The following is a 22,048-nucleotide window of genomic DNA, read 5'->3' on the forward strand; positions in this document are numbered from 1 at the left end:
TCTGGCTAGGTCTTATTTTTGGGGAAACACGTTATCTATCATTTGTATGTATTTCTACTGTTCAATAAGCTTATGCCACAATATGTGGCTCTCAGCTATCTTTTTGGCCTTTTAAATGATATAAATATATACTACATTATAATGCTAGTTGCTTTTGTGTTTCTAAGATGTTTACACAAATGCAGAAACAAACTATGAATTATGGTCTAAAAATTAAGTCTGGAAGCTTCGTAGCTCAACAACCCTATCTTCCTGCTGGAATCCCCAAACACCCTCCCTCCAAACACACACAACCGCTACCCTTCCCTAACACAGTAACATGAAACACAACAAAATGTTTTAAGTGTACATCATACATTTATTACCAACAACCCTCTCAACTCCAAAATTGGGCACAGGGATTAAAAATAAAAATTCATTGCACTACTTAGTAAAGCATTACTAGTAACTTTCATAAAAAATGTACAAACTTTGTTAAAAATTTATCAAGCCTTCAAATGATTTGGTTACAGATATTTATAATACGTACATTTAAAACTATATGTTAACTGATATAATGGAATATGATTTGAGGAAATGACTCAGCAAATGATTCCAAAAAAATACCCCTGTAAGCTTTCATAATCTGAAACAAACAGCAAAATGAGGCAACCCAATGTACCAACAGGGGGAAAATAGCTTCCTAATGAAAGATACCTGTGGAAAATATTCTTATAAATGAGTTGCAGATCTCATTCAAAATATTTAGGAGGCCCAAATTTAAGAATCTTAACGAATCACATTTGAGAGAGTGTGTAAAATCTAAATATGCATTCACATTTTCCAGATTTTGCTCAAAAAAATTCAGGACAGAAAATCCTAATGAGATCTCGATACCTGGAAGCCTTGACTATTTTTAATTTTGTTCTCTTTGGGGGGTGGTGTGGGGGTGGCTAAAAAAAAAGTCAAAAATGATTAATTCATGCAAAAAACCCAAAACCCCACAGCAGAGTTAAGGCGGTAAAGCCAGTATTGTTTTAGGAGGAAGAGGAAGAAGGCAACAAACCAAAATCTGCCTGCTATCTGGTGCATCACCCAAGGTGACAACAGCTGGGCACGAATCAACTGTTCTTTCTCTTTTGCTAGCCACAAGGCTGCTCACTGTAGCTAGTCCGAGCTGGTTCAGAACACATGCATGTATGCTCCTAATCGCACTAACCACTTAATAAATAAGTCCGCACACATCTCTAAGAGCCCCATGCAAAGAAAAGACATTCCCAAAGAGAGATCAGTCACAAGAGTGCAACAATTAATTCAGGATTTTACCAAAATAGACCCTGCTGCCTCCTAAATTGCCAACTGCCTCTCAAAAATTTATTGGAAAAGGGATATTATGACAAGAATTCGTCAGAGAGAGGGAAGAAAGAGCTACTTTTCCTAGTCATTAGTACAATGTGCCTTGTTAATTAGGTATCTATATAAATTAGAAAGTGCTTTACTTGCATGCTTCAATAAAATGAATACTGAGTGTAGTAGTGTTATGTTAGATCTGTACAGATATAAATTTTTTGCAGCTATATAAAAGAGTCTATGTATGTATAAGATGGGCTTTTTAAACATGATTTTTTAATTAAAAAAAATAAAGATTAAACTATACGTGATTTGTGTAATGTAGCTGATTATTATGCCAATAATTTAGGTCACTAACAAACTTTTTATTCATCAGAAATAGGTGGGCGATATCCTAATGATTTAAAAGTAACATGTGCATTTTACCACTGTTTAGATGTATTTGTGATGCACTGACAAATATAGGGGCAAACAAAGTATGCAAAATCCTATCTGTATCACTAGATAGAGGCAACAGTGTCTGGAAAAGGGCAAAATTGTGCTTCTGTGTAAATTGACTTTACTGAACTCTAAGCTGTGATGAGCTTATAGAGACTTCAAAAGGGAAGGCAAGTAGCATGGCAGTAAAAGTAGTTAACACTGTCGGAGTAGAAAACTGACACAAGCCAACTGAAAGTTGAGTGAGGCTGGCAGCTGGTCATCACAGTCCTGACTGGAATTACGCAGCTTGTGCTACTGCAAACAAAGCAATGACGTCAACTGAAGGAAAACGCAGAAAATGTTGAAAAAACAAAGAATGAGACAGGAATCTAAAGACTGCTGGAAAAATGACTTTAAACAATCTGCATTATGCTCAATGAACCGATGAAACAAAAACCCACACAGCTATGTATTGAAATATTTCAGATCAACTAAATGAAGGTCAATTTCTGTTTTACAGCATTATTTTTTATACAAAAATCAAATCTTCATTTATACTGCAAGTATTCTGGACACTTATTATATTAATTTTTCTCATTCAAACAAAATAAAAAGAAAGGCAATAAAACATCAAAGCACACCAGGTCTAAGCAACTCGAGCTGTCACAGCACTTGATCCATCCAGGAAATACAGATTTTGATGAGAAGCACATTTACTGAGGGAAGAAAAACTAGACAACTTTCAGAATTGGAGCTTGGCAGGTGAATTAAAAAAACAGAACTACAGTTTTCTTAAAACAATTTAGTTGCCCGACGGAACAAAGAACACATTCTCAAGCTGAGTTAGTTAACAGATTTTTGTTCTGGTTGGAAGTCAAGGAGGTGAGACTTCATGGGACCAGTGGTATTCTTAGAAATATATTACTCAAATATCTTCAGAATAGACTACAAATCTAAACATTAAAAAAAAAAATATCACAAGTACTTCCTGTAAGAAGCTTACTGGAAATGTAAAGGGAAAAAACAAGAAAGTATCAACATTCAAATCATTGATTGAAATGCTAATATTGCTAACTGATGATGTATGATATTGCACCTTCTTTTTGGAAACAGCAAGTTGGAGATTTAAAATTTTTTCACAATAGAATAAAAAAATCAGGTTCATGGAGTGAGAATCTGTTACACTTTTTTTCTAAAGTGACCCACCTGGGACCACCAACGAAGAGGTGACAGCTGCCTGAAGCAAAGGAAGAAGGCTTTTCTCATTCCATTCATTGGGAGGGAAGGGGATGGAGTATTCAATGCTTATAATTGATGCACCCTTAGCAATCAGTGTGCAACAGCAAACACAAGGGGGAAAAACCAGTGTACAGTACTAGTGCTGTTTAAATAACACACCAGATTATACATTGCAGCATAATTAAAACTACACACACATTCTTGGTACATGCTGGTATATAGGATCTCATACACACATTAGCTACCATGCCCTCACACAAGTGGCTGCGCACACTCTCTCACGCACACAGGTATTTATCACCAACAGTCATACGCTGCATTCATTTCCACTCACAGTTTCTGAAGGCTCTAATAAGGTAGATTGCTATATCACCTGGAGCTACCACTTTTTATAAAAGCACATGCTAAAAGATCACGTCCACTGTAATCTTGCAGCAACACTCGGAATGATCACACAAAAACCAGGGAATGTTAGTGCACACACGAAATTAAGCTAAAGAAAAAGTCTTTGGAGTTCCAATCACACGGTTAGTATAACAATCCCATAATTATGAAGACTAATTGTAAGCTTTTATAGTTGATTAAGTCACACAGTGCAAAGAAAGGTCCATTGACCCTTTTGGTAAAGGGAGGGCTGGAAGCCACACAGATTAAGTTCAATGGATAGTCCGTATATACATGTGATGAGGAACACCCAAACTAAATTTGTGCTCTTAGGTTGGTCATTCTGAATCCCGATGCACTTCTGAAGCATCAGCTCGGCAAATTGGGCAAGTGCGATTTGCCTAAAACACAAAAGAGAAAACTTGTCTGAATTGTGACTTACACAATGAAACATATTAAAAGCAATGGAACTCTTTGTATCTCCCATATAATTTTTACATTCTTTGTTCCTCTAAGGAGGTACAAAGCAACGATTTAATCTGTCTTTTAAAAAATACCCCGTAAACCTCAAAAACTTAATAGCCTATGAATGATTTTGTAATAGGTCAGTTTCACCTCTATAGACAGTATTATCCATCACCAGTTCAGACAAATTTAACAATAAATGGCACCAACACAGGTATCACGTGCTCTTACTTTCTACAACCCATTCATCAAATACTCTCATTTCTTATTATGATAGCTCTCAAATCAGTCCTCTTCTTTTCATGTAATTGCCACTATTCGTTCTCTATCGGGCTCAGAACATCCTTATTCCATCTCCCTGTCTCTGAAATGATCACTTCTAATCCACTCTCCAAACAGTAGCCAGTGATCTGTCTGAAACACAACCTCAGTCATATCCTTCCACTCTGCTTTCAGGCTCAAGTCCGAATTCTGTCACACTTCAGTTACTTCACAGGGACCTGGTCACTGGTTTTAACACCTCGGAACGTCTCTTCTCTTGCCACTCTCCCTCTCATTCTTTATCAGCCACACAGAACCCGTGGTTTTCAGATTATTCTCTGTTCTCACATGTCAGGGCTGTGTATATATAATGCTTTCCTTTTCTAAAAAGTTAAGACTTTGCCTTCAGGATTGAGTTTGAGCTAAACTGGGTACCCTTAACCGTGGCTTATCTACCTTCCTTACCAAACTGTGAAGTTATCTAACCCAGTATTAGCTCCTGATTAGAATACTCTAAAATAAAACCCCCACACAACATAAAGTTGATTATTTAGATTACTGCATCACATTTTTATTTTATTATAAAAAATAGAAAATAAGAAGCCCCTACAATAATTTCACCCTGGTATAACAACTATTAGAATTTGTGTCCTCTGGACTTCCTTTCCTCCCCCCATCTACAAAAAAAGAAAATGGTCAGAATTAAATAAAAGCACTATAAGTTTATTTCTCTGGCGAATCTCTGACAAAGGAACTCCAGAGTGTGGTCCCCTTCTAAACTCTTAGAGGAAACTGGCCTAACAAGTTCAGGCATTGCCCCTGTATACCATGAGAAAGTTAGGACATACTGATTATCAATGACAGATAATCAATTTTCAGGTTTTACAAAATCACATTCATGTTGATGACCGTAGTTAATTTTTACTGGCCTTTTCTTCTCTTCATTTGCGTAAATCACACTGAAAGCTGTGTTTCAATTTTACCTCCTTACCCACCCTCCACCAACCATGGACTTCTCTACATGAAACTATGGTCAGTAAAAAAAAATTCAATGTTATTCACTTCACAGATGCCATCACTTTACCTTAAGCCATTTGTCGACACACTTGGCATGGAACTCGTGGTTACAGGGTAAAACTCTAAGTAGCTGCCTTGATTCAAAATCACACATGCATACTACACACCTAAAAAAAGCAAAAAGATAATTTAACCATAAAACCAAGTGGTCTTCTATTTTGTTTCAACTACTGAGCCCTACAAAACCACTTATCATCTCACTTATCAAAATGTCATTTAAAGTTTAAGACAAAATAAATGATGAAAAACCATGAAGTTAATACATTTAGTGAAAGTAGTTTTCTATACTGAGATCAATAAAATCTCTGGTTTAATATCCAAGCCAGTTTTCATACTGAAGATACTATGACATTTGACAAATGGAGCTAGAACGACTGATATCCATATGCAAGAAAATGAAGTTGGACCCCTACCTCACACAATATACGAAAATTAACTAAAAAATGGAGCAAAAGCCTAAATGTGAGAGCTAAAAGCTATCAAACAAACTCTTAGAAGAAAACATATGAGTAAATCTTTGTGATCTAAAAATAGGCAATAGTTTCTTAGAGATGATACCAAAAACACAAGAAACCAGAAAAAGTAGATACAATGAATTTCATCAAAAAAAATTTTTTTTAAATTGTGGTTCAAAAGATACCATCAAGAAAGTGAAAAGGCAACTCACAGAATAGAAGAATATTTTTGAAAATCAATAGGGGTCTTGTATCTATAATATGTAAATAACTTCTACAACTCAACAATAAAAAAACTGAAAAATGGAAAAAGGATGGGAATAGACATTTCTCCAAAGAAGATATGAAAATAGACAATCAAGTACAGTAAAGAGCTCAAAATCATTAGCCATCTGGGAAAGGAAAATCAAAAGTTCACCCTCGCTAGACTGGCTAGAATCAAAGGACAGACAATAATAAGCATTGGCGAGGACGTGGATATATTAAGTTTGCAAACTTCTGGTGGGAATGTAAAATGGTGCAGCAGCCACTTTAGAAAAACAGGACATTCTCAAAAAGTTAAACACAGAGTTACCACAGGACCCAATACACCTATGTACCCAAGAGAAATCAAAACATATCCACGGAAAAACTGCACAGGTATCCCCCTTTTCGAAAGTTTGCACTACACCACTTCGCTTTTACAAAAGACCTATAATAGTACTTGTTTTTGCTAACTGAATAAAATCCAAAGAGGATTTTTGCTTTTATGAAAAAAGGCAGAAAAGCATAACGAGTGTCCAGCAATTGTTTTGCAGCAAGCCTCCCAAGCAGCAACAGCAGCACGGTGAATGAAGCTCCTTCCCTAAGAACTGCACTCAGCATCTGAGCATCAAGCCATCATAGCCTTGAACTGTGTCTGTGAACATCTCAATTTATCTTGTGCAACCATTAGCAAGATGTGTCCTAAGGTATCAGAGAAGCCTAAGAGAGCTCATAAGGATGCTTAGTATACAATTGGATGTAATTAAGCGTTTTGATCAGGGTGAACAAAATACAAACATTGTGCGTGTTGCACTTGCCTGCAGCCACCATTCATGCTATTTACACGCAGACAGAAAGAATCCTGAAAGCTGCCTTAGTATTAGTTCTGAAGAGATGAAATTGCACGATGAAAGGATCTGAACTGAAACTGAACCAACAGTTAAAGGCCCAAATGTGAAGTCATCCAGGCAGTGAACATAAAGCACTTGTGTGTGATTATTGATATGAATGACAGTGCTGCATTGACTGCAGAAAAGTATGACTTTAATTCTGACAGGGCACCTAATTTTGATAGGTTTAGGGCAGGTTTGCAGGATGTTTTGAGTGCCTACAAAGAACTGTATGACAGAAAAACCCGAGGATAAGCAGTCAAACATATTGTTGTATTTCGGGCTTTCCACACATCAGCCACAGCAGATGACGGACCTCGAAGTTGAGGCAGGCAGACATAGAAGGTGTAGATGTTAGTAACCTGCTTGCCCTGATGGAATCAGACAACAATGACAAGTTAATAGACGATCCTCTTCTCTCTCCTATACTACACCCCAGTCTCCTGTATCTCCCTCCTCCCCACCCTCTGATGACTCAGCCCAAGAAACTATAATCACCACCTCTTAGCCTTTCCAATTCCTGTAAGTTAAACTACACTGTGCATACATTATTTCCACTTACACAGGTTGTGTATTTATCATATCATTCTTGCTCTTACTGTGTGTTAGTGCTATTTTAGGTTTTATGTGTTTTTGGATATGACTGGTGAGTTATTTTTTGGGGTGTGGAATTTTCCATTATAATTAATGGTAATCGCTATTTCACTTTATGCCATTTTGGCTTATGAAAGCTTCCATAGGAACGCTCTACTTTTGGATAGCAAGGGAAATCTATACACGTTCACAGCAGTATATTTAATACTAGCCAAAACATGGAAACAACCCAAATGTCCATCAACTGAGGAAAGGATAAACAATAATATCTATACAACCAAATATTATATGGCCATAAAAAAGGAATGAAGCACTGATACAAATTATGACATGATGGACCTCGAAAACAAGCTAAAGTGGAAGAAGCCAGACTCAAAAGACCATATACTGTATGACCCCATTTATGTGAAATGTCCAGAATAGGCAAATCTATAGAGATAAAAGAAAATTAGTGCGGGGTCGTGCTGGGGTGAAGGGTTGGGGAGAAATGGGAGTGGCTTCTAATGGGTAAGGAGTTTCTTTTTGGGGTGATGAAAATGGTATAAATTTGATTGTGATGATGGCTGCAAAACTCTGAATATACTAAAACCCACCAAAATTGTACATTATAAATTTGAATTATGTCTTAGTAGAGTTGCTATTTAAAAAGATACTATAATAAGCAGAATTTTGAGGTAAAAATCTCACATTTTACATGTATGAGACTTTTTAATCATATATAAAATATTATATAGTTTGAATTAGAAACCACAAAATTTATAGGCAACCTATATCCAGAACAGCACTAACAAAACTTTCTGAAGTGACAGTCATGGTCTACTCTACATCACTAGCTAGTACAACTAAGATATTTACCTTTTAATTTAAACTCAATAGCTCTATGTGACTAGTGGTTACCTACCTGGAAAGCACAGGCCTACAGCATGAGATAGAGGTTAGTTCTCTTAATGAAGTTGTCTTTGACTGAAGTTTTTATTTCATAATGGTAGGAAAGGAAATTTAACACGGACTGATGTCAGAAAAATGTACTTACAAAGTCTGTTCTGACTGGTGGTTGTTAGGATTGAACCGATAAGAAGGAAGTTGTTCAATATCTGCCTTGGTCAGTCCTCGAGGCTTAGCCTCTCCCAGTCGTTCTGCCAGGTTTAAAAGGGCCTGTTGATGGGAAAGGAGACATATTTTAATCTTTCTTTAAATTTTCTATTACAGTATCTTTTTTATTGTGGAAAATTTTAAATACATACAAAAGTAGAGATACAGAATATGAACTTCCATAGGCTCATTACCTGGGCTCAACAACTCATGGCTAATTTTATTTCATCTATTGCTGTCCACTCCTAAACCTCAGATTATTTTCAAACAAAACTAAAACATGGTATTTCATTGGTAAAATAGTTGTGTGTATATTTAAAACAGTCTGTCAACTACAGCACTTTTGATATTTTGGGCTCGATAAAATTTGGTTGTAGGGGGCTGTTCTGTGCACTGGGGGTGTTTAGCAGCATGCTTGGCCAGCGCTCTGTTCCCCGCCCCGTGTAAAAATGCTTCCAGATGTTGCTAAATATCCTCTGGGGGATAATACCGTTACCAGGTTCAGAACTACCACTCTAAATAAAGATTTTTTAAAAGAATATAATCACATTATCATCACACCTAAAAAATTAATAATTCCTTAATGTCAAACATGTGTTTCAATTATTTTCAAAACACTTTTTAAAATAGTTTGTTAAACCAGGATCCAAATAAACTCATACGTTACCACTGCTTGGTATGTCTTAAGTATCTTTTTTTACTCTTACTTTGTTGAAGATACCAGGTCAATAGCCTATAGAATTTTCCAGTCTGAATTCTGTTGACTGAACCTCCCCACCCTGACATGAGTTTCTTTGTCCCCTGTTCTTCGTATAAATTGGTGGATTTGACCATTTCCATCATAAGGCTCATCATGTCTAGTTGTTATATTAGCAGCAACTTATGGAACACGACCTAGACCCATTAAAGATGGCAAAATGGTAATATTCTAAGTCTATTATTCTTTCGTTTATTAGATGAAATACTTTTATATTGAGCAACTTCCTCATACCAAAGTGTACTCAGAAGCATAATTCACATATATAGTGCAGGATAAATAAGACCAAAGAGTTTATTTTTTCTTGTAGTATACTGCAGCTATTCTGCTTCCTCAGTTTACACCAGTACCTCCTTTCTCCCAGTCTCCAATGGTTCTAATTATCCTGTAATCAGGCAGCTAGCTTTCTTTATGCTGCTTTCCCCCTTTATAGGCTGCCACAGGGTTAAGAGAAGTAGTAACAAAGAAATGATGACAGACAATGACAGGCATAGAATTTCTCAAAATCTCAATAATTTTGTGATAGCTGTGTATTTTAATATGGTGATGCCACGACACTGCTTCTGGTACAGATTTAGTTAGAGAATTGGGTCACCTAAACAAATTGCTCCCCTTTAGTGAACATGTATGCCCCCTAAGTCCTTCTAAATGCTAGGATAGTAAATTCTTAAATTTAACTGGTGCTGATTATAGTTAGCATATAAAATTTATGATATAGCTGATATGTATCTTTTATACCTCTAGTGTATACACTATATGACACTTAGGTCAACTAACACAAGTTTGACAATTACATTCAATAAAATATGTTTATTAAGTACTTAGTGGATGGAGAATGTAATAATCAAGTGCTCAACATATTTATATGACATAGCAGGCAAGACAACTGAGGGCAAGACGTGATTAGTATGTACGGTTTTATAAGAACAAAAGGAGGGGAGAGATGGACTAGAAATGCCTTCCACAGAGGTAGTTTGAGGGCTATGTTTCAAAATATGAAGGAAGGGGAAAAGTTCTTAGGCAGAAGGATGGGGGTGGGGGCATTACTGAGGCAAGACCGTACAGGACAGACTCAGAAAATGGTGAGCACCCTGGACTAGGGAGTGCTGTAGGTATGCACACTATGACATAAAACCAGAAAAGCAAACAAGACTTTCTTGATTGGATTAAAGTACAGCTTTGCAGAAGATCAAACATATTCAACCCAAAATCCTTTTCTTACTGCTCTGTACAAAACTAACACAAAGTACAGACAAAACCAGGAAGTTATTACAGCCCCTTTCTCTCTCAAGAAATCTGGGATTGGAATCCAAAGGACACTGCAGTGTGATTATACATGAAGAAAGAAAGTGACATAACAGCCTGTTGAAAACTATAAAAGAATATACAGCATTTGGCCTGATCTCTTCCACATGCATTTAGAAAAATCCCGACTGAACGATTGTTTGACTTACGATTTTTCCACTTTACAACAGTGCAAAAGCGATATGCATTAAGTAGAAACCAGCTAGGCTAAGCTATGATGTTCGGTAGGTTAAATGCATTTCGACTTAACGATATTTTCAACTTACGATGGGTTTATCCGGATGTAACCCCATCATAAGTCAAGGAGCATCTGTATTCATACTGTATAAACAGAGACTGAGTGAGGCTGGGGTGAGAAAGACAGCTGACAGTATCAAAACAACGTCATACAGTCACTCACAGTCAACATATCCAAATCCAAATTTGCCTTCCAACCCCAAAACTGCATCTCCTATTCCTAACCTCAAATAATAAATGTCAGTATCATCTAAGTTAGAGCATATCATGTACTTGACCCACTGTCATCTTCTGCCTTCTTTGTGGGCTACTGCAGTCCCTTTTGTAGAGCATCTTCTTTTGCAACCCTCTCACTCACACCTGACACCAGCATAAACTCTTCAGTGATTGAATACTGTTGATTCCAGAGTTAAAATGTCTATGAAGATGTATTCTTCTCTATTTGCAGTTCCCAGAGTTCAGAACTTGCATGGTTCTATAATTTATTGTTTGACTTCCAACTATTCCTTCATGCTATTAGCAGAGTTTTGACTCTTAAAGGTAGAGATCTGATGCCACAAACACCAAAAAATTTAGCTGCTTCTTCCTACCACAATATTCAAAATTATGTCCATTTTCCAGCAGGACACTCACAGATACCCAGCTGAACGTCTCAATCAAATCTCAATTTTCTTCCTTTCACTTTGGCCACAGGCTGTATGCAGTTCCTCAAGAATAACCAGCACTTCCCTGCATCAATTTTATAGCACGAAAACCTTTTCCCATCCTTCAAGAACTGGCTCAAGCATTTTTGCTTTCCCCAAATCTTTTGAGAATACCCCTTCATAATTCACTGTTTTCTCATTTACATTCTCTCAAAAGAATTGTAATTCTAACAGCACCAAAACCTGTTTTGTTGTAACTGTGTGGTACATGACAAAATATCTTTAAGGATGCTGAACACTTTTTAACATATTTGCATCTTGAAATGTACAATGGAGTCACCTAATGTTTAAATAGATGAATGACTGAGTAGAACAATACTTTTTGTGCACACAATACTCCCCCCAAATTAATTCAAAGTTCACCTACTAACCTCGTAATTTTCTACTTCTCCATCTTCCACATCCAATTCAAAGCTGAAAGTTGGGCCGACTGCAGGTGGCACTGGAAGCATTGATCTGTAGTGAAAATAACCAACACAGCACTGATACATTACTATATTACTTCAATGAACAGGACGGGGAAAACAAGGCCAGTGTTACAGGGACAAAGAATGGTCAGGGTTTATCAGTGGCAACCCTCAAAAAAAAATGCCTTCATTAACAATAAACAATTAAAAACTGGCATTAAAAAAAATACCATTCATAATAGCATAAAATTACATGAAACATTATGGATAAATTTAAAACATATGCAAGACCTGCACAATAAAAACTGTAAAAATACTGCCAGGATAAACTTAAAAAGATGAACAGAGAAACATACCGTGTAGACTAGAAGACTCAATATTAAGATGTCAATTCTTTTCCAAAATGTATCTACAGATTTCATGCAATCCCTACAAAAATCTCAGCAAGCTTTTCTTAAGTAGAAACTGATTTGCTCATTTAAAAATTTACAAGACTCACAAAAAAGACTTTAAATCATTTTTAGAACAAAATTGGGAGACTTATCCTAACTGACTTTAACTTATAATAAAGCTATAATAATAAAAATAGTGATATAGGCACATGACCCTGTGGTATAAAGACATGAGAATACCTTCTACCCTTCCTAGAAGGTAGTTATATAGACACAAAATTAAATTCTGGCCAATGGAATGTAGGCAGGAGCAATACACACAACTCCTAGGAAGTATTCCTGAGAGGAGGCAGCTAAGAGACAGAGAGCCATTTTCATATTTGCTACATGGAATGTGGACGTGATGGCTAGTACATGAGGAGCCATCTTAGATCACGTAGAGAAAGTTATAAAATTTTGAGGATGGTAAAACCATTCCTCAGTTATGGGCTAACAAACCATCCTTGAAGTGCCTACTTCTGGATTTCATTGTACGAGAGAGAAATAAAGATCTATCATGTCTAACCCATAGGTGTTTCTGTTACAAACTTAATCCTAACAGTATTTCTAAGACACAAAAATAACTTCTCTTCCCCTCTTCCTTTGAAAGAAGCAGCAGCATCAAAAGCTGGATAATCAAGAGGTGGCAAATAATACTACTAGTTGTAAAAGTAGCAAACATTTTGAACTTTTCTACCTTTTGATTTGGTAAGCCCATTTTCTAGCCACAAATTCCCCTCACCCCCACCTTTCTCCCTTGTCCTGGCTCTTCTCTTTCTTTCATCCTTAACATGAAATAAAAACAATAAATAATACAATAAATTATATACCACACAGAAGATACTCATAAAGGAAAGGGAATCTCAAGGGTGTCAAAATTCAGGACTTATTAAAGGAAGAAAAGAACTTACAACACATATGGTAGTAAGCTGGGGTGATAAGGGGGAGGTGGTATTGGCTGCTGGGATCGGTATCTGCTCCGTCCTGTGAGCCTCCGAGGCATAAATGGAGGATAAGGCTGTAGGGGAAAATGTTGAAACGATTTAAGATCATTCTACCTTTACAACTTTTTAATCTATCAAATAAAGTCTCTTCTTTTTTTTAAAGAAACCACTTTATGGTTCAAGTGGTACTTAATATTTCTCAAATGTTAACACAGATGCAACAACTAGTTTAAAACATACTTAGGTATACTTCTAAATACAAGTTTTTCGAGCAAATGACTTTAACAATACATTTAAAATTCTAAACATGCAGAGTTATACTGAAACAGATCTCAACACAAATAATACATTAATAACAATGAATGAAAACTCACTACTCCAAAGGACACCTCCTGATGCAAAGGATCATGTGTTAAGAACTGCAAAGGAGCTGAGGGAGGTAATGTTGGGGGATGCGCTGATGGAGGGTAAGTAAAACCTCCCACTGGAAGATGTTCTCCTAAGAGTTCCACTTCATTTTCTATCCTTTGCAGAGGCTGAAGGGAGGGAAAAAGCAAATTAAAGTACTTCCAGTGCTTAGATAGGTTGTGCTATAATAACAAAAATCATCCCCCAAGATCTTTAAGGTCATCATACATTTCTTGATGTTTACATCAATTTAAATTCCTACTTGTGGACACATAGACTATAGTAAAATCTTCCTGTCTTTAACTGAATTTGAATAAGAAAGTCTCTGAAACATGTTATTACACATTTCCACTATCCACTAAAGGATATATTTCCTTTACTATTTGAACCTTCTCTTAAGATAAGGAAAAGACAAAAATGTCATGCATTAGGTTGGTGCAAAAGTATCTGCAGGTTTTACAATTATTTTTAACCTTTTAAACTGCAATTACTTTTTTAATTTAAAGTTTATTGGGGTGACAATGGTTAGTCAAGTTACGTAGATTTCAGGTGTACAATTCTGCAATACATCATCTATATATATCACATTCTGTGTTCACCACCCAGAGTCAGTTCTCTATCACCATATATTTGATCCCCTTTACCCTCCTCCTCTACCACCCCCCACCCCCCTATTCCTCTGGTAACTGTAACCACTGAACTATTGTCTGTGTCTTTGAGTTTTTAAACCACAATTACTTTTGCACCAACTTAATAGTAAGCCAGTTATGTGACTAAAATTACTTTCTAATCATGGTACACTGACCTACTCAGAATTTTCAGACACTTAACCCATAACATATGAAATCAAACATAGTGAATATTTATTTATAAATCAGAACCAAGGCTAAATGGGTAAGATCCAACACGCATTATATGCTGTAGTGGAAAGCTTATGGGCTTTGGCATTAGACAGGTTCTTAGTGCTATCACTGATCAGCTAAGTGACTTTTGTATAAATTAATTAATCTGAACCCGAATATTGTCACCTATAAAACTGACATGTTCATAGCCTATTTGAAAAGTGTGTTGTGAACACTGAGACAATGTACAAACAGCACAGTGCTATGCAAAGCACATAGCATATGGGCTTTTTTTGAAAATAGCTTTATTGAGATGTAATTCACATACCATAGAATTCACCCTAAGTAAGTGGATTTTAGTATATTCACAAGAGCTGTGCAACGATTACCACCATCTAATTCCAAAACATTTTCACCTCCCTTTCCCTCCTGCAAACCCCATGAACATTCGTAGTCCACTACCAATTTACCCTCAGTCCTCCCCAAGCCCTGGACAACCACTGATCTACTTTCTGTTTCTCTAGATTTGCCTATTCTGGACATTTCATGTATATCTATATATATATATGTACATATATATAGAGAGAACCACATAACATTGTGGTCTTTGTATCTGGCTTCTTTCACTTAGCGTAACGTGTTCAAGGTTCATCCATCTTGTAGTTTGTGTATTAATACTTTACTCCTTTTTATGATTGAATAATAATCCACTGTACAGATATACCACACTTAGTTTATCCATTCATCAGCTGATAGAAATTTGGACTGTTTCCACTTTTTGGCTATTAGGAATAATGCCATTATGATGACGACATTTTCAACATATTCTTTAATGTTAGTGTGACCACTTTCTGCAGTTATGAGTAGCAACACATTATTCAAATATAGTTAATTACTAACATTTTAATTTGGAAGCTTATGTATGTTTGAGAGAAAGCACAAGTGCTGACTCTTAACACAACACAAGAGAACCTAAGTTCTGATTTGGCTACATGACCGGACCTTTTAAAGAATTCCAAATTTGGATCTACGTAATGGCCAAATTTTGTTTTAACTTTGAATTCCCAGGCACTGGAAGCTAGGGAACATCCTGGCACGAATCCTGTCCTGACTCTAATAAAAGACTTTCTTGTAGGAGTAATTAGAATTTTTTGGATTAGCTAAACTTCTGTTATAATTGGCTTCCAGGACAGCAGCCATGTAAGCTCACCTCTGCCTGTGATCCAGCATGGTGCATAAATCCTTAGTAAAGGATGGTTAAGCTCTGCTAGAATAGAGTGTCAAGTTCATCTGACAGTGCTGAAATCTTCCTCTCAGACCATTTCCGTATGTTCTCTCTCCTGTTCTCTCTTAATGCCTTAACGTTCTTCTCATCTTAATGTTCAGATGTTCAACTTAGCCTGTCCAAAAAACAACTGCACCTTCTTCCTGTGCCCTTCCTTCCACATATACAGTACTTACCTCCTCTAGCCCCCCAAAATAATATGACTCTCAGCTATATTCTAGTCCCAGGACAATCTCATCTATTTTTCATGAGAACATAGTAGAAAAACAGACCTTCAAAAAACAGCAAAAAACCCTAATGGCGGACCAGTCAGTTACTTTACTTGCCTAAATGAATATAAATATTAATCTAATAAGTATAAACAAATTTTATGATATTTTCATTTTCCATTTTAGAAACACATAAAAGGAAAAAACCAGAAAAACTAAATTTTTCTCCACACTTCCTGAAGGATCGCAGATATGAAGGAACAAATTTTAAATTAGACAAGTGACATATGAAATAACTAAAAATATTTAATAAACCAAGATAATTCTAGGTAAATTTGTCTATATTAATTCGTATGTTTGTGGATTCCTTAAATCTTTGAAGAACAAGAAGAATGCCTAAGTTATAGTTTTTAAATGGTAACAACTTATACCTACTAAATTAATCTGCCTTTTAGGTCTACATATTCTGTGAATATCAGACGCAAGAATAGAGATACCTACCGATCGTGACTGCTGTGTTTGGAAAGGGACAAACTGGCCAGGTGGTGGCAAATGAGGAGGATGATGGGGAGAGAGGTGAGGCGGATGTAAAAGGAATGGATCACTAGAAATAAGAGGCGGGAATGCAGCATATGGTACTGGTAAGTGCTGAACTGAACATGCTTGCAGCATCTGTAAGAGAAATTTATTTTTTGTTAAAAGTATGAGAATACATAATTAAGTTAAAAAAACTACACAGTGAGACTGAAATGTTAGTGCCTTGTCCCGAAAGTCATACCAAAATGTTGGACCGCTAACTAGTAATTATTCTGTAGTTTATATAGTTCTTACAAATCAGTCAAAACCCTCCTCTTACTTTAAGACTGTTGAACACCTATGAAATGGGAGGAGAGTGCTGCACAGAAGAGGAATCTCTCTTTACTTAGATGTAGCAAGTATACTACTTTCCAAAGCTCTTTTTCAATCTTGTTAAAAAATTTTATTTCTAGGATTTTTATATTAAATGTCCAACTCACAACTAAGTGCCTAATGGTCTCTCAATATTTTAAGTCCACTGACTTAGCTAGCACACTGGTTCTATAATTTATTACAGAGAAACCAAGCTTAGGTAAATTCATCTATTAAAATGAGTTGGAATTTGCACATGTGCTCCTTTTAAAGTCACATTCAGACTATATTTAGATTTAGTGAAGTATTTAACTTTGAAGACATTACTGACCTTAGACAAGTCATTTAAATCCTCTGAATTTCAGCAACCTTACTTGTGAAATAAGGAGGCTGGACTGGGGATTGGTAGATTAAAGGATAAAGCCTAAGTTTAAGAGGCAGAAAAAAGAGGTTGTGAATGCTGCTCTCTCATACTAATCGTCTCTGTGACATTAAGCAAGTAATTTTCATTTCATTATCTAGAAAATGGTATACCATTTTCATCACAGGCTTCCTTCCTATAGTGAGGAATAAATACACCAAACACTCAAAGTACCTGTTAAAACTCAGAAAGTGCTGAGACTATTACTGGTTTGTTTGTTTTTTTTCCAAGTCAAGTTGTTGTCCTTTCGGTCTTAGTTGTGGAGGGCGTAGCTCAGCTCCAGGTCCAGTTGCCGTTTTCTAGTTGCAGGGGGCGCAGCCCACTATCCCTTGTGGGAGTTGAACTGGCAACATTGTGGTTGAGACGATGCGCTCCAACCTGAGCCATCCGCTCCAACCTGAGCCATCCGGGAGCTCAGCGGAAGCTCAGCTCAAGGTGCCGTGTTCAATCTTAGCTGCAGGGGGCGCAGCCCACCATCCCTTGCGGGACTCGAGGAGTTGAACCGGCAACCTTGTGGTTGAGAGCCCACTGGCCCTTGTGGGAACCGACAGCCTTCGGAGTTAGGAGCTTGGAGCTCCAACCGCCTGAGCCTCCGGGCAGGCCGGAGAATATTACTGTTGATCACTGAAGTTTTTAAGACCTTACTACTAACTAGTGTAATATTCTATATTAATACTCCAAGGCAACCTTTATCAAAATTTAATCATAAAGTGTATGTATAATTTAATTAATGTTAAAATCTATCAAGTTTAAAAGCAAATTTTTATTAAACTATTGCTATAAGGAAGCTGTTGAGATTTCCACTGCAATAAAACTGACTTTTTTACTTGGAAGTGAGTGCAAAGCTACAGAAGGCAGTCTCTTAACTTCGGTTCGCTTATATATTGCACTTAGTCATTCTGAAGAGGGGGTGCACAGACTTACCGGAGGAGGCACACTACAGACAGGGAGGTGCTGTCCACTGAAAACCACAGAGCATCCTGGGACCTGCTGTGTGCTGCACGCAGGGATGTGCTGGCCTGTGCAGAGTGGAATCCCATGCGGTGCCACTGTTGTTACTGTGTAAGAAACAGGGACAGTGCCCTGATGGAGCTATTAGGAAAGAAGAACAGAACATTAGAACTCTAACTGTTTGGATGAAACAGCAACTATTAAAAATGAAAATCTGGGGATTTATTGATTCTCCTCTCAGCTACAGAGATTTTCACAATGTACTTCTCCAATAGTTTCAATCAGAATACTTTGTCATTGTAAAGAAAAGCTGACTGTTTCAAAGTAATATATGATGCCCACAGAACCAGGACTAAACTCTTTCCCCAAAAAGACTTCTTGGAAAGTCCAGGAAAATAATGAATTGCTCTATTAAGTCTTCTAGCATGCTTTATAAAGCATAAAACTTTTCTAAAGCGAAAACTTGGGAAAAGGACAGCTTGTACCTTCTACTACCTGGCTACATCCAACAGGAAAAAAATTCTTTGTTTAATTGCCACTAGTGAAACAATGTAAAGCAGTATTTTAAAAAGTTAAATAATTTCCTGCTCTTTTGGAGAGTCTTATTCCCCTCCTCCATATTCTGAGACAAACAATGTTAATGACTTATCCTTCCACATCTTTTTCATGAGTATACAAACATGTAAGCATGGTTACCTGGTTACCCTCAAATTATCATGTTTGTTTGTTTTTGTTTTCTTAACAGAAACGAGATATTACCCTGCAACTTACTTTTTTCAATTAATGTTAACATTATAGATATCTCTTCAAGTGAGTTAAAGGTAATTATTCTTTTTGATCCTACCCAGATATTTCAATACACTCACTTAACACACTCACTATCATTCATATACTAATGGACATTCAAGTTGTCAGTCTTTTACCCATACATACACAACTGAAATAAATTTCATTGAACATATATCCTCACTTAGTAGTTTTATTTATTTCAGAGGTATTACTGGGTAAAAGGATAAATGTATTTTTCACTTCTGCAAAAGGTTGAGTGGAGCAAGTCACAATTCCAACAGTAACAACAGGGCTCATTTCCCAGCACCTTCACTCATTTCCCAGCACCTTCACTCGAGGTAGATATGCTTGGGTTATAAGCATGCTTATCTACCTAAAGGATGAAAACAACCGTATCAACAGGCTTGCTCTAAATTTGCATTTTTCTAATTAGCGAGGTCGAACATTTTAAAATATATTTATTGACCATTTAGATTATTCTGCAAATAATCCATATCCTTTGCTCACTGCCCATTTTCTAATAAGTTGTCTGTCATGTTTATGTATAGCTCTGTTTTTTAATTAGAAAAAAGCACCTATTGCTTGTCATGTTTAACAAAAATATTTTCCTACATTTTATCTTTTGGTAAACGCTTTAATGGAAAAATTTCTTTCACTATCTTGTATTTGTTGAATGTAGTCAAAAGTGGAGCTTTTGTAGTTTCTTTTATGAAGTTATACAAATATGCTCCTAAACTTTCTTAATATTTTTTAATTTTTGTGTTTAATTTATACTCCAACAAAAACCTGGGTTTTTTTGTTGGCTGGTTTGTTTACAGTATGAAGTAGGGCTCTAATTTTTTCTTGAGATTACACTTGTTCCATTTATTAAATCATTCTTTTGCCTCTAAACTGAAATATCATCTTTTTTCCATTCAATAACATCCCACATACACCTGTATTCTATTTCATGCCAAATTCATGCTATTTCAATTAATGTACAGTGTTTTACTAGAAAAGTTAATCTTTAGTAAGACAAAGTCTTACTATCATACTTTCTTATCATTTTATTTTTTGCCATCTTCACACATTTATTCTTATGTAAATAAACTCAATACAGAGAACTGATGACTGCTAGATGGGAGGGCGGTTGGGAGCTGGGTGAAAAAGGTGAAAGGATTAAGAAGTACAAACTGGCAGTTACAAAACAGTCACAGGGATATAAAGTACAGCACAGAGAATATAGTCAATAATACTGTAATAACTGTATGGTGTCACATGGGAGCTAGATTTACTGAGGGATCACTGTAAATTATATAAATGTCTAACTATACTGTAACCTGAAACTAATATAATGAATGTCAACTGTAAGTGAAAAATTAAAAATACATGTAAAAAACAAAAACTGTCTGAAAAAAATGAAATAATTTTATCCAGTTTCAAAACCCACTGGTATCCTGATTTGTATTAATTTAATTATGTTAAAGGTTATGTTATTTTACAAAAGACACATAATTATATACTAGGGCTTTTCATTGGAGCCCTAGTATTATGCAACTACATGTTCAATACTATGTAAATATCCTTCAAGAAATTAGTTTTCTTCATAAAGATATATTATTCTTATTAACTTATTCCTCAAAGTTCTTTTCTAAGTTTGTAGGTTTTGTTATGTTTGTTACATTGGGTTATTGTTTCTCTCTTTCCATGTCAAACCGGTTAGTGACAGTAATCAGAAAAGTGATTAATTTTTATTACATCTTGAACCTAACAACCTTATCTAACTTAATTCTAGCATTTTTGAAACTTCACATCATTCCTATGTATACAACTATATCTGCTAAGATTCAACGCAATTATTACTTGTCTTTTTATTTTAGTGATAAAGAACCTTGAAAAATGATGCTCACAGGCATTTATCTTATATCTGATTTTAATGGAAATGTATATCGTTTTATGTTCTGGATCTTAGTCCTTTCTCAGAAATATTGCGAATATTTTCTTCCAGGCAGTGGATTACTCTTTCAATTTTTAAATACTGTCTTTGGATTAGCAGAATTTTTTTATTTTAGTGAAATCCAGTATACTGGTGTTTTATTAAGTGGCTAGTACTTTACATATCCTGTTGAAGAAATCTCTGCTTAACCTTATGAATACAATCTCCTTTATTTTTTATCTTATACCTTTTACATTCTGATCTAGTATCCAATTCTATTTTCATGTGTGACATAAAGTAGGAGCGAAGGTGCAAATTTATCCACACAGATATCCAGTTGTTTCCGTCTCAGTATTAAAAAAGAACTTCTCTTTCCTCCTTGAATTCTTTTGGCATCTTTGCCAAAAATTGAGTGACCAATATATGTTCAACTCTATTTCTGACAATTAACACAGCTCTCTAAGTTTATCAACAGTTGTCTGTATAGTTAGTGCTTTTCCTGTCATATTTAAGAAAGCCTTCCCTACTTACGGTCTTGAAGCTCTTCTTATATCACTTCCTTAAAAGCTTATAGTTTTGCCAACAATATTTTCATCTTTAATCCACCTGGACTGACCTTTGTTAATAGAATCAGATAAAGGATCCAGTTGCATGTTTTCATTTGGATACCCAATTGTCCCAGAGTCATTTATTAGAAAGAAATGCTGTCGTCTCCCAACTCATCTACAGTCATATATCATATATAAAGTTTTCATAAATGCGTTGGTTTATTTCTGGGATTTATATTTCATTAGCTTATTTAATTATTCTGGCATAAACGCCTTCATTTCTATAGCTTTATAAGAAGTCCTAATAATTGGAAGAGCCACTCTTGCCCACTTTGTTGTTCTTCAGGATTGTAGACCAGTGATCTCTCAATCGCAGCGTGCATTAGAATCACCCAAGTTAAAAAAGATCGCTGGGTCCCACACCCAGAGTTTCTGATTCAGTAAGTCTAGTGTATAGTGTGAGAATTTGCATTTCTAACAAAATTCTAGGTGCTGCTGCTGATGATCAGGACATACTCTGAGAACCACTTGGTCTTAGAGACTCTATACCAGAGTGAA

General features: G+C 36.0%; 1 protein-coding gene across 8 annotated transcripts in view; it reads right to left on the reverse strand.

Annotated features, from left to right (window-relative positions):
- Positions 1-337: 337 nt before the first annotated feature.
- Positions 338-22,048, reverse strand: part of RNF38 (ring finger protein 38) — a 110,225-nt gene continuing 88,514 nt past the window's right edge. For 4 of the 8 annotated variants that reach the window (XM_033123325.1, XM_033123321.1, XM_033123322.1 and 1 more), the window contains 8 exons: positions 18,212-18,379; positions 16,480-16,650; positions 13,609-13,770; positions 13,202-13,308; positions 11,824-11,908; positions 8,391-8,512; positions 5,183-5,282; positions 338-3,773 (listed from right to left, as the gene is read on the reverse strand). In XM_033123325.1, coding sequence (XP_032979216.1) covers positions 3,711-3,773; positions 5,183-5,282; positions 8,391-8,512; positions 11,824-11,908; positions 13,202-13,308; positions 13,609-13,770; positions 16,480-16,650; positions 18,212-18,379 — 978 coding nt within the window. In that variant the 3' untranslated portion in view covers positions 338-3,710. The remainder of the gene's footprint in view (positions 3,774-5,182; positions 5,283-8,390; positions 8,513-11,823; positions 11,909-13,201; positions 13,309-13,608; positions 13,771-16,479; positions 16,651-18,211; positions 18,380-22,048) is intronic. The other 4 variants (XM_033123326.1, XM_033123324.1, XM_033123323.1 and 1 more) reach the window with 1 other exon arrangement.

This window comes from Rhinolophus ferrumequinum, chromosome 12 (assembly GCF_004115265.2).
Source record: "Rhinolophus ferrumequinum isolate MPI-CBG mRhiFer1 chromosome 12, mRhiFer1_v1.p, whole genome shotgun sequence".
In the NCBI taxonomy this organism is placed as follows: Eukaryota; Metazoa; Chordata; class Mammalia; order Chiroptera; family Rhinolophidae; genus Rhinolophus; species Rhinolophus ferrumequinum.